A 13923-nucleotide genomic window follows, 5' to 3' on the forward strand; every position below is an offset into this window, starting at 1 on the left:
AAAATGGTAGGGTCACACTTAGGGGATGAATTAAGTTAGTTAATGAATCCTTGACCGAACAACAATAACTAAAAACTATAGGAATATGAGTTATTCTAGTATTAGTTATTAGCTGAGATTATCTCAATTCAGAAGAGGAGTAGTTGATCATCCTTCGGTGGCTGTTGCTCTAAACTTCTAAAGCATTGTAGCAAAAGCTAAGGCATTTGTTTGATTAAGTTTCTTTGGTTGCTTATTTTTGCTGAATTGATTGGATTATTTTATATAATGGGTTAAGACAAAGATAACTAATATGGTCTATTTTTTGATATTTCAGCATAGTCTTCTTCATTTATTCAACGGCTTATGCGACGTTAACTGTTAAAAATTATGCGACGTGAAAATCAAACCTAAATATGATTCTAGTTAATGATGATTTATGCTTCGTCTTATGGAAGTGCGTCTCAGAATGTCAGGGATGCATAGAATCGTTGGACAAAGGCCAATGACAAGACCAATGACAAGGCCCACATCTATCTCTTGTCCTATATGTCTGACATAGTAAGCAAGAAACACGAAAGCATGATCACTGCACGTGAAATCATGGACTCCCTTTAGATTATGTTTAAGAAGAATAAAAAAGAAGGTAAGTATGATTTACTTGTCTTAGAAACATGTTTAGTAGAAAATAATCAAAATGCTTAGATACTTGATTTAGGAGCCACTAGTCATGTTTGTTCTTCTTTACAGGAAACTAGTTCCTTTAAGTAGCTCGAGGAGGATGAAATGACATCAAGGTTAGAAAGAGAGAGATGCCATTTCAACTTGTATAGTGGGAGATGTTAAGTTGTCTTTCAGAAATAGATTTCTATTTTTAGAAAACTTGTACATAGTTCCTAAGATTAAAAGGAATCTTATATCTATTTCTTGTCTCATTGAACAATCAAATAATGTAACATTTTCTTTAAATGAAGCATTCATTTCTAAGAATGGTGTACATTATGAGAGTATTGAACAAGAAAATCGTGTGGGAATGTCTTCTTCGAGTAGTATAATTGAAGATGCAATTAGTAGTGTTTTCGGTCTCGATCAAAGCTATGTAAGAGGATTAGGATTTGGTGTGACTCGATCGAAGGTGTCTACATCAATTCAAAAAGATAAAACCATTGCATCTCTAAAAGAAAATGTAACAACCTAATGTTAGATGTAGGTGAGCTGAAAAGTATGGTAGCTTCCTTAATGAAGAACAAGATAAATTTATCCTAACTCTTAAAAGTTCTTAAACTATGTTTTATAGTACATTTTGACATTGTTGTTTATATAGGAAAAAACAAGTGAAAAAAATTCGAATAATCTTGTTAGAGTATCATGATCATCGAAAGATATTCCTACTCCTACTCCAATCATAAATTTTTCAACGGTAAATTCGTTTGTAACTTTATTGTTCCTTTATTATTTTAAATTATTATTGTTTGAGATTTTTCTAACCATATTATTCTTCAAAAAGAGTGTTACTACCAACACTCGCCATAAGTGTTTGCTACTAGATTGGGTTGTTTCAGGAGAAATCATTGTTGAAGGTAGATGGTCTTCCAATGATCCATCAATTCTTGTTTCCCATGTTCCTCTTGGCCCTAATGTAGTTCGGGTGTGGGTTGATACAGTGAAAATACCAAATTTCTTCTTATGGAGACGTACCTCTGACATTATTGTTATTGACAATGTTGTGGGCACTACTATAGCATGGCTGATGGATGAAGCCAAACTATGTAAGAAATTTTATTTACTTTGTGAAGTAGGTATTTATTTAGTTCTTTAAGTAATTTATTGTTAGAGTTAGATATTGATATTTCTTTTTATTTTTGGTTAGATGATTGATATATGGAGAAAACATTGGGAGCAACACATATATGTGAGATAATTTTGGTATTACTACAATTTAAACACATTTTTTTATCCTATCAAAATTTTGGGATTATATATATGAAGTCATTTTATTTGAATTAAGAATTTACTTGTTCTAGTAGTTGAGGACTTTGTTGGAACTTAGTGTTGATGATTATTTCAAACATTTGAATGTATATAATGCTTTCTTCTTCTTCTTTTTGTATGTTATAAATTTGAATATTTTGGTTGTAGTTATGATGATGGATTTGGATGAGTGTGAATTATACCCTCTTAATATGACAAATTAAGGCTTTATCTATAAATATCTATATGATTATAATTTGATTTTACAATAATAATATTGGATAGGTGTTATTAGATCAATTATAGTTATGTCTGTATTATTACAAAAAAATGCTATAAATGGTCAATCAACAATAAAGTTTGTGAGTAAAAATAGGTATTTATAACTTTTTTTTCATTACAATGAATAATGTTAATAAAAATAAGAGACCTTCAATAACACATCTAGTCTTTTTATTGTTATAACATTTTTTTATGATACTTTTTCGATATCATCAAACGTTTCCATTATAGTAAACTATAGCTATAATAAATCAATTTTTTATATTGTTATTTATAGCTTTACAGAAACAGCTATTAAAATTCAAGTACTTTTTTCTACGACAACATTCATAAAACGCTAAAAAAATAGTTTATAGCATATGTTATTAAAATAACTATTGAATGGTTTTGATAACGTTTTTTCGAACGCAATAAAATCGCTACAAAAAGTCTTTTATAACATTTTTTCAATGTTATTAAAAACGCTATTGAAACATTTTGATAGCCCTTTTTCAATGTTATTAAAATAGCTATTGAAACGTTTTGATAACACTTTTCCAACACAATAAAAAAAGGGCTATTGAAACGTTTTAATAACGCTTTTCGAACACAATAAAAAACGCTATATAAATATCTTTTATAGCATTTTTCAATGTTATTGAAAACGCTATTGAAACATTTTGATAATGATTTTTCCAACGCAATATAAAAAACACTATCCAATTTTCAATGGCGTTTTTTTTTTTCACGTTATAAAAAGCATTTATAACATCATATATGTGCTATCAATAGAGACATATTATAGCATTTTGCACAGCGTTGTAAAAACATCGGCTATGACAACACTTCGAAAATGCTATCGAAAATCAACCATAGCGTTTTTGTTATGCTATCATAACTCATATTTCTTGTAGTGTAAGTAAGACATGTCACGTCAAGACTCTCATATTATTAATCACCTTATAATGTATAAACCTTTCTTCACTCTTTCTTTTATGCAAGTTAGTTGACATTTTGATCATCTCACCCTCATATAATCCCCTTTGCAGAAGCCTTTAGGAGTAAATAGCTAAGTAGTTATAGTTTATTCTTGCATTCTTTTATACGTTATTTATCATAACGCATAGTTGATAAGTAGACCCTAGAACTAAAAGATTTGATATCAATTCCATGTGTTTGACCTTGGTTCATTTGAAAACTTATTGATTTGTTTACACTTGGGCAAACAATAGAAAAACTCGTACTCAACAAGGACTTAGTAATTATGCGATGAAGAGAGACATGGAGAGCATCTCGCATGCTATGATCATGCTTAATGACTTACCACATAGAATTAATCATGCATAAACAACTTAAGTATGAATAAAAACAAAACAAAAACACTACCATTTAGACACACATTTACCTCACATTGTAGAGCTTCATACCGCCTAAATGAAGAAGTAAGTCTTATAACTAATATTTGATATCAATTTCCTGTGTTCGACCCTGGATTATCCAAGAAACCTATCTTTTCGCTTATACTTGGAAAAGCAATAGAAAAACTTGTACTCAACACAGGTTCGGTGCTTATACGAATATTAGAAATATAATGAGCATCTTTCATGTAATCCGACCCTCAACAACCAATTCCAAGTTTTTGGCACCGTTGTAAGTATATCTCTCCACCCACAAACAACGTGATATGTTTGATACACCCGATATACTGCAGATACATTTAATATTTTTCACTTATACACTTGATATATGCTTGAAGTCCTACTTATACACTTGATACACTATTGATATACACTTGTAAACTTGATTTATATGCTTGATAATGATTCACTTTATCGATATGTTGATATGCTTTAATAATATATTGTTGATATACTTGATAATGATACATTGAGTTATATCATTCATATACTTAACAATACTATAATGAACTGCATAAAATTTTAAAAAATGAAAATCACGTAGTAAGTATATCAACCAACTATTTATATATAGTATAAGTACATCATAACACCGATATACAAAACTGATAAAAGTAAAACAAAAACAAAACAAATGTAAATGAAATCAGATTCAACTCAAAATACAAATCAAAGAAAGTAGAGAAAAATCACAAACGAAGTTAAATTGCTCCGACCAACAACCATTATATTTCATATTGCAATCAATGCACTATTGATATATCCTAAAATCAAGATTAAGATAGGAAGAATAAATCATTTTTTTCCATATAAGAAATGATGATTAGAGCCTTAAAAAGTGAGAGAATGAAAAAAAAGATGATTTAGGACATTAAAAAATGATAAGAAATAAGTTATTGAACGATAGTCTGTAAAAAGTAATAAATTTAAGATGAAGATTATTTTAAAAAGCGTCATATTTGCACAATTCTAAAACAATATGCTATATTTGCTATATCATATTCTTAAAAAGCTATAAAAGCAATTTTTCATATATATATATTATATAAAAAAACTTAAAGTTGAAGGAGGCTCAATCCCTCTTGAGTCTATGCTAAATCTGTACTGCTTGAATCTTAGTTAATTAGATTTGAATTATCTAAAATAAATAAATAAAACTTTATTTATAAAAAATAAACAACACTTTATTTATTTAATAATTAATTTGTTTACACTAGTATAAATCCCAATAATATCATCCTCAAGTTTAACTATTGAACACAAAATTTCAGAATTAAAATGAAAGTAAAACTTTTACTAAAAAAAGACTATATATATATATATAATTATAAGAAATATCCTAGGACATAATTATAAGAAATATCCTATCACATATTTATAAGAAATATATATCCCATCACATAATTATAAGAATATTCTATCATAGAATATTTTACTTTTCATTTCATCTATGATCGGCTCCAATAACATTATTTCTAGTGGAGTAATATGGAAGGACCTATCCATCCCACTTTCTCACTCACACTACAAAAAATTAAAATATGTGAAAAATCAAATAAAAACAATATCACATTTTAAGGTATGTTTTGAACAATGGTGCTACCTAGATATCCATAAGTATTTTTCTTTTATACTTCAAATGTGTCCTATATATGTAAAAACAGTATACAATATGAACACCGTATAGTCTAAATTCCACAGTAGTGTCCTCTCCAATCTTTAGGATGTTTTAGTAATATGTATCACAACTTTCTTTTGTTTTTTTCTCCTATATGAAGGTAAAAATTCTTTCTCCTATTTTAAGTTATTTTTCTCTTGAATCTAACCACCAAAAAACTTTCTTTACCATATTTTTATGTTTTAAAAAAGAGAAAGGAAAAAAGAGTAAGTTCATCAGAACTTAATTGATTAAGTCATTCAAGATTGGAGTCTCACTTTTTTTTTAGAGTAAAAAGAAAATAAAAAGAAGGAAAATAGAAAAGAATGGAAATCTATGTTTATTCATGATTGGATGTACACAATGATATCCATCTACAATAACCACGTATCCCACACATAAAAATAATGAATCACCGAAGAAAAACATTAATAATCAGAACTCCAAAGAGAATACCATACACAAATATTGGGAAGAAGTTATAATCAAGGAGAAATTAACAACACTACAATTAACATAAATATCAAATATCAAATTTTTCCATTTCAATAATTAAAACCAACACCAAAATGGATCGCACTCCACTCTTTGTGTCGTTTGAACTCAATCGCTCTAAGCAAATACCATTGCCAAGAAAGCTCCGGCCACGGCACCACCCACCATCATTCCCCGGCTAACGCTTGCCGCCCCATTTCCTTCCGGTGGGGGTGGCGGTGGGCTTGGTCCAGGGCTGTTTGTTGGGACATTCCCTTCTGGTGGTGGTGATGGAGGAGATGAAGTCGGAGGTGAGATTGGACCCTCCTTTGGTGGCGCTGTTGGAGGCGAGCTAGGTGATGATGGTGGTGGAGATGTAGGAGGTGAAGCTGGGGGCTGGCTAGGAGGTGATGATGGTGGGGTCGAAGCAGGTGGTGGGGTGGCTGGAGGAGGAGTAGCCGGTGGTGGGGTTGCTGGAGGAGGAGTAGCCGGTGGTGGGGTTGCTGGAGGAGGAGTGGCGGGAGGTGGGGATGCTGCCGGGGGAGGAGTAGACGGGGGAGGGACGGCGGGGTGGAAGGTGGCTGAGCCGGAGCAGCACCTGGAGCTTGAGCCATACAAGAAGTGGCAAATAAGGCTAAAAACATTACAAATTGGAAACCCATTTTCATTCTCTCTACCAAACAAAAGATAGAGAGAGATGTTAAAAGAGAAAAGGGTTTGTGAAGAGAGAAAAATTTAGAGAAAGTGTGTTTATTGTGAAGTTGAAATGAATAGCAATAGGAAAGATATATATATATCATATATGTGAGTATGTGTATAATAGAAAGGAAAGAAAAAGAAAATAGAGAGAGTGGTGAAGTTGGGGACTTGAAAGACAGCCTTGCCTTGTCTTTCTTCACCAATAATGGTCGAGATTCCCCAAATTCCTTTTTTAATCATTTTGCTCTTATAAATCATAATTACACTCGAAATTTGCACATTAAAAAAAGAACTTCCATCACATTATTTACTATATATTTTTTATTAATCATTTACCACTTTTTAATTATAAAAAGGTGCAAAGTTCCTTAGTTTTATATTACATTTCTTCTGGAATCCCATGTGGGGAAGTGCTCAAAGTCATATAACGGATACTCTAAGGGTATTACTGTAATTTAAAATGCAGTTGAAAGCTCGATATTTGTGATGGTAGATCTGACAACTTAGTGTTATTAATTTCTTACCCTATCAATGGAAATTTTTTTATACTGCCTGCCCACTGCCCTACCATGAATTTGATTTCATTTATTCCTTCTCGTGGTAAGCTCTTCCCATCTCTATATATCTTTTGCTTTTCTTAAATGAAAGACAAATATGGTATTTGAAACTATAATTTGGAGATAATGGTGTTTAGAAATTAACATTGAGAGGAAGGATTTGAAGACTGAAGTTGTATGCTCATAATTTGGGCACTATACCTAACATATAAGAAGATTATAATATTCTTTACTACATAATGATAGGTATGGAAATTAGAGAAATGGGCTTAAATTATTATAAGGGAAGGGTAAGCCAAAGTGGAATAGGTTGGGGGTAATTAAAATGAAATTAGAAATGATAATAATGATAATAATAATAAAGGTTGGTGTTGGCCTGGGTTCAGTCTGTCCCCTCACTCCTCATGTTCCTGTTGACAAATTCTCAACAACTCCTTGGCTTGATTAGTGATTTGACGGAAATGCCCCTTAAAACACATCATCAATTTTCCACATTGGATTCATATATATCCAGCCAATTACAGCTACTAAATCCAGGGTGGATCACCAAACGATAATATTAACATAACAACGTGGACACGTGGCGAACACCCATTTATTTTTTCGAACCCACGTTCCGTCGGTCCCACTACGGCATGTTCTCTCCTCTCTCTCTCTCTCAAAGTTTGTTTGTAATTTTGATCAAAACCCAACCCAATTAAAGAGTTTTTTTTTTTTTTTTCTTTAATACATAGAACTTAGTTATAAGAATTTCAAAAACAAGAGTTTCAAATAAATTTTTTGTACAGAGGAGGTGAGTGAGTTTGATTTGTTGATATTGATTAGAATTCTAGACACGAGGTAGTATAATTAGTTTAATATTATTGTTTCTTTTCTTAATTTTGAAACGTTTCATGTTAAGTTGTTTTAATATAGAGTTAGTTGCAAATTTAGCTATTAGATTCAGAATAATTAAGTATATAATAACAGTTTAAATTTTTTTGTAAATATAATAAAATTTGTCAAATTCTATCAATGATATAAGTCTATCACCGATATATCATGTTGCAAATAGTGGTATACAAATTTATTAGTGATAATTTTTCTATATTTGCAACTTTTTAAAAATATTGTTATATTATTAATTATTATTCTTAGAATGAGCATCAATTGCAATTTTTCTTTAATAAAAATAAAAATTAATATTATAATCATTGAATTGTGTTCAATCAAATTAACTTTAAATTAATTATTCGTTTTTTCTTTTTTTTTTTTTTTGTTTAGAAGTATGAAACTCAATTTAATCATTTGAAATTAAAAAACAAAAAATAAAATAAAATACAAAATATGTAATTTTTAAAAATCGTACATTTTACAAAATATTTAAACCTATAGCAAATTTTATCGTTGATAGTCATTGATATGCTACATACAGTGATAGAATCCAAAATTTTGCTATAGTTTATAAATATTTTATTTTATATTGTTATTTTTAAAAATACCCATATGGTAACTTTTTACATTTTAATGTTAAAATAAACTTAGTTGGAATAAGTGAGCGAAAATTGAAGTTAGAGAGGGTTGGATTTTTAACGAGAGGACTAAAATGTAAAGGTACACTATGTAGTTAAAGAATCATGGCATGTAGTGAGAAAGAGTTGATGCATCAAAATGGAAGCATGGATGATTTTAGTGACCAAAATGTATTTGATATCTTTCAAATTAATTTGACAAACATATAACATCAGCTTATCCATTCAATTGTTGAACCAAGTAGGGTCTGTTTTTCAGTACTTTGTCAATATCCAACCATCTCTTGTACTTTCACTCAAACAAAGCTTTTATGTGTATATATATATATATTCATTTAACAAAGCTTTTATATGATGTTTTTCTCAACAAGAAAAATAACTCTACAAGGTTTCCTTCAAAATTTCATGTTAGGTAAAGATCAGTTGGATATGGAGAGTAGCAATTAACACTTTCACCCTCCACAAACATTCATCCAACTATTTGCATAGGTTCAATGTTATATTTAGGTTAAATTATAAAAATTGTTCATAGACTTTGGGGTTCTTTTAAAAAATATAACAAAAACCGATAAAATAAACGCTGTATGGAACAATTTTGAAAAAGGAAAAATCTCAGAAGCTCATAATGTGAGATACCAAAAATATACCCTAATGAACACATGATTAATTGATCACACACGCGCCAATAATCTTTCTCTAAATGATCGTGTACTATTGTCTAAACAATGGTTTAGATCATGATATACGATCATATGTGTAGCTCATTTTCAACAATGGAAAAAAAGACTTCAAGTTTAAATGATGGCTAGAAAGATTAAGACATAAATGATCGTCTAATATAATCTTCTTCTAATCAATCGTGTACTACAGTCTAAACGATGATTTAGATCTTCATACAGGATCGTGAAGTTCATTTTAAACGATTGGTAAAAAAAAATCAAATTTAAACGATATGATAATAAACTCTAAACGATAGCGAAAAAGTTTTAGACATAAATGATCGTATAATATAATCTTATTCTAAACGATCATGTACTACAATTTAAACTGTGGTTTAGACTTTGATACATGATCGTGTAGTTCATTTAAATGATGGGGAAAAAGGTTTCAAATTTAATTGATAGGATAATAACTCTAAACGATGATAAGAAAGTATCAAAGCATGGTTTAGGAAACCTGAGGGTTACGAGTATTATGGAATATGTGTAAATATGTTTTTGGTAAAAGTTAAGTTAAGTGTGTTTAAGTTATCCTTGCAGGAAACAACAGAAAGTATGACGCCCAAGAAGAGGAAGATGTGCAAGAAGCAAACCAAGATGGAAGTTTGCAGGAACAACAAAGTCAGAACAAGCTGAAAAAATGGATCAAAACGTTGGAAAAATATTTTTGGTTCATGTAATGTCTAGAAGAGCGAAAGGTAAACTTGGCAGTATTTTAACTTCAAGAAGGAGTAGAAGACTCGTGGATCTTGGAAGAAAATAGGCGAGTGAAAGTATGTTGGGAGGAGTTCAAGGAAATATTTAACGGTAACTATTTTTCGAATACATACCAAGAGAAAAGATGAGATGAATTTTGCACATGGATTAGAATAGAGCAAACTTACAGTTGCAAATATGAAAATAAGTTTACTATGTTGGCATAATATGTGTTAGTACTAGTAGCAACTGAGAAGAAAATGTGCAAATGTTTTGAGCATTGATTAAGACCCAAAATAAGAACACTGGTAACGGGAATAGCTACACGATGTGATTATGAAGAAATGGTTGATGCAACTTTATGGGTGGAGAAAAGTTTGAAGGGAAAAAGGACAAGTTCAACCGTTAGCAATAAGGAAGGAAAAGCAAAATACTGGAAGATTTAGTGTAAAACCCCAAATTTCTAAGACTTTTAAACTTGTTAAGCCTTAAGAGAATGAGATGTAAAAGAAAAAGAAAATAAGAATTCTTGGGAACATTAAGAATTGGGGTTTTAGTTGGTTGGAAATATCTAAGTAACAAATGGGTCCTAAGCAAGAAAGATAAGGATGGGTGGCCAATTGAGAAATAACCTCCAAAAATAGAAGTTATGGCGTTTAAGGATGATTGATGAAGAGGTTATCAAGGTTTGTTGGCTATCCGTGGAGGGTTAGTCATGTGCTAGGCGAGATGAACTAAGAGGTTAACAAGCAAAGAAGTAGGCAGCCAAGGCTATGCGAGGAAGGCTTGTATACAAGGAAGCTTGCAGCCATGAACATTAGCCAGGCAACTGAGAGGGCTAAGCGTTTAAGAATAGCACACAAGGAAGGCCATGGAGTTTACTTAGGCGTTAAAGCATGCTACGTGGCTAATTAAGGTAAAACAGTTTAAAGTAAATCCAAGTGGCCTAAGAAAATTCCATGCATTTTGTGGCTAAGATGGAGGTGGGTTAGAAAGCAAGAGGTGAATTAAGGAGATTAAGACGTGAATTAAGGAAGCATAAAAAATATTTCACCAATATCTTATAGATTTAATTAAATCAAATTTAATTTAATTGAATAAAATTATTAATTAATTCTCCAACTAATTAATATCTAAATGAAATATCTTATACTATAAACCCTTTAAGCTGATCTTGAACATTGATCATTATATGTCTCTACACATTGCTCAAAACTCATTAAACAGTTTAGGATGTTAGTTTATTGAATTTTAGTTATCAAGACAAAACTAATATTATAATCAATAACAATAATTTTAATAATAACATTTTATTAATAACGGTCAATCGATTATATTTACAATTTACAAGTTTTAGGACATAAATTCCAACATATATAAGATCTTGAGACATGGCTAGTGTTCTGTTCTTGTAGATCCAAACAATTTAGATTTTGAGAACACATTGCATAACAAGCCATTTCTTGACGTCATATCATTAATTTCTCCTTTTTGCAAGTCAATGGATCCTCTTAACCATCATCAAGTATCATGATTTGGTTTTCAATAAAAATCAGGTAATGTTTAGGATGATGAACAATCCTCCCACTACTTTGATGTAATCTCAACTCTTAAGAAGGATGTGACTAACCAGATTCTTTAGTTTTATCAACTACTTTAGTTGATGAACTAGGCATGTCTGTAGTTGTTTTAGAAATCTCATCTAATACTTGTTTACTGTGTGGTTGAAGATTCCTAATGTGGTCTTCCTTCAAGAATGTCACATTTGTCAACACAGATATTTTATCATCTTGAAGAACGTAAAAGAAACCATTTCTTGATTCCTTTGGATAACCTATGAATAGGCATAATTTTGAACGATGATCTAATTTCTTAAGATTTTGCACCAACACATGTGTCAGGCATCCCCAATTCTAAAGTGACGTAAACTTCCTTTACGCTTATTTCAAAGCTCATAAGGTGTTTCAGAAACACTTTTAGAGGGAACATTATTCAAAATATAGATAGTTGTCTTTAAAGCATATCCCTAAAAGGAATCTGGCATTTGAGTAAAGCTCATCATAGGGCGAACCATGTCCAACAGGGTTCAGTTTCTTCTTTCTCATACACCATTCTACTGAGGTGTACTAGGTGCAGAGAGTTGTTATTGGATTCCATGTTCCAATAAATAGTCTTGGAATAGCAAGTTCATGTACTCTCCTTCTCGATCTAATCAAAATATTTTTATTGTTTTACCTAATTCATTCTCAACTTCAGTCTTATATTTTTTGAATTTTTCAAGAGAATCAGACTTATGATGCATTAGGTAAACATGATCATACCTTAAATAATCATCAATGAAACTTATGAAATATTTGTACCCTCCTCGAGCTTTGACATTCATTGGTCCACAGAGGTTCGAATGTTCAAGCTCTAAAGATATTTTAGCTCTTTAGACCTTTTCCACTAAAACTTCTCTTGGTAATTTTTCCTTCAAGACAAGATTCACATGGAGGTAGAGAGTTATCTTCTAACTAATTTAGAAGTACACTCTTAACTAATCTCCCAATTCTATTGAGATTTATGTGACCAAGTTTTAAGTGCCATAAATAGGTGTTAGAAGAAACTAATTGTCTCTTATACTAAATAATTGAGTATTAAAGACAAGTTTTTGCTTTAGTTAGTCTTAACTTATATGAGTTGTTTATAAGTAGAACAAAACTCAATATATTATCTAGAAAGATGAACATTTCATAATTTCAAAATATATTCAACACATTTGTTCCAAAATAGGAGAAATAGATATTAAATTTCTCAACTCACTAAGAAGCATACAAAACATCTTTAAGTATGATATATCTATTAAAACAACATCAAATCTCCCACTACTTCTATCAAGACGACCTCATTCGTTCCAAACTTTGAGGATGATTTCGTCTTCTGAAAGCTTTATAAGAACCAGTTTCTTTAAAAGTAAATATGATTAGTGACTTATGAATATTGTATTCAGGTTGAAGTATCATATTCCACTAAGCACATTTCAACATTTAGTAAATCATATTTACCTTGTGCTTCCTTCTCAGCTTTCTTCTCAACAAGGTACTTTGGACAATTTCTCAGCCAATGTCCGTTATGGTTGCAGTGGTAGCATTTACGTTTAACAACATTATTTCCCTTACTATTCTTGGGAGTCTTCCCCTTTTCCTTCTTCTTCATTTGTGAAGGTCCAACTCTTGTCTTAGAGGACGATCCTCCCACTAACTCTTTCTCTGTGGTAACTGGTAGCAACATTTGCTTCCACTTCTTTCCTTTACCCATGGTAAGGTTTTGGAATCGTTGGAGCTCATTCAAAAGAGTTGTTAGAGTGAACTCTATTTTATTCAGAGACGTATTTGTCTAAAATGGTACAAAACTCTTTGGAAGAGATTGTAAAATAAAGCTCACTTGATGTGCCTCATCAATGGGATCGCCATTTACTTCAACGATATTAAAGTGCATCATCATGGACATGTTCGCTAACAGAGGTCCCTTCCTTTATTCGCTTGGTGTAATTACGTTCAATTGCTTCATGTCTTACGGAGTATGACGGTTGCCCAAACATTTTCCTTAATGAATCCATAATCTCTTTAGTCGTGGCTAAGGGTTCATGTTTCTTTGTGAAAACAACAGACATGCTGGCAAGAATGTAGACATTAACCTTTTCGTTACCTTTGATCCATAGATTATATGCCTCCCGAATAGTTCAGTTAAAATTTGAGCGGGGTTTAAGGATATTCCTCAGTTAAGAAAAATCTTAAATAATCAATTACAAGTATTGTATACAATTGAGATTTCCATGCCGTAGAATTTTTGCCATTAAGTTTTACGAAAGTTAAAAGTTGAACTATAAAGGTATTCATGCTGAAAAGATAAAAATAATCATTTAGAAACTATAATCACTAAAGAAGCCAATCTAGTTTAGCAAATACTAATAATGTATTCATCATTATAAAGTTTTACAAC

General features: G+C 31.0%; 1 protein-coding gene across 1 annotated transcript; it reads left to right on the top strand.

Annotated features, from left to right (window-relative positions):
* Positions 1 to 1012: 1012 nt before the first annotated feature.
* LOC116403333 (DNA topoisomerase 3-alpha-like) lies at positions 1013 to 6474 on the top strand. Its single transcript, XM_031884122.1, has 3 exons — positions 1013 to 1114; positions 1487 to 1748; positions 5904 to 6474. Exons 1-3 carry the CDS (start codon positions 1013 to 1015, stop codon positions 6449 to 6451), a joined length of 912 nt encoding a protein of 303 aa, XP_031739982.1. The 3' UTR covers positions 6452 to 6474.
* Positions 6475 to 13923: the final 7449 nt, after the last annotated feature.

The sequence above is a fragment of the Cucumis sativus genome, chromosome 4 (assembly GCF_000004075.3).
Source record: "Cucumis sativus cultivar 9930 chromosome 4, Cucumber_9930_V3, whole genome shotgun sequence".
NCBI lineage: Eukaryota > Viridiplantae > Streptophyta > Magnoliopsida > Cucurbitales > Cucurbitaceae > Cucumis > Cucumis sativus.

Bases quoted from the DNA above. Each gene is read 5' to 3' on its own strand.
- LOC116403333 (XM_031884122.1), top strand. From the start codon at position 1,013: ATGTCTTCTTCGAGTAGTATAATTGAAGATGCAATTAGTAGTGTTTTC. The intron at 1,115-1,486 runs GTGTCTACATCA...TTCTTCAAAAAG, and splicing joins TTGGTGTGACTCGATCGAAG to AGTGTTACTACCAACACTCG. The intron at 1,749-5,903 runs GTAAGAAATTTT...AATCGCTCTAAG, and splicing joins GATGGATGAAGCCAAACTAT to CAAATACCATTGCCAAGAAA.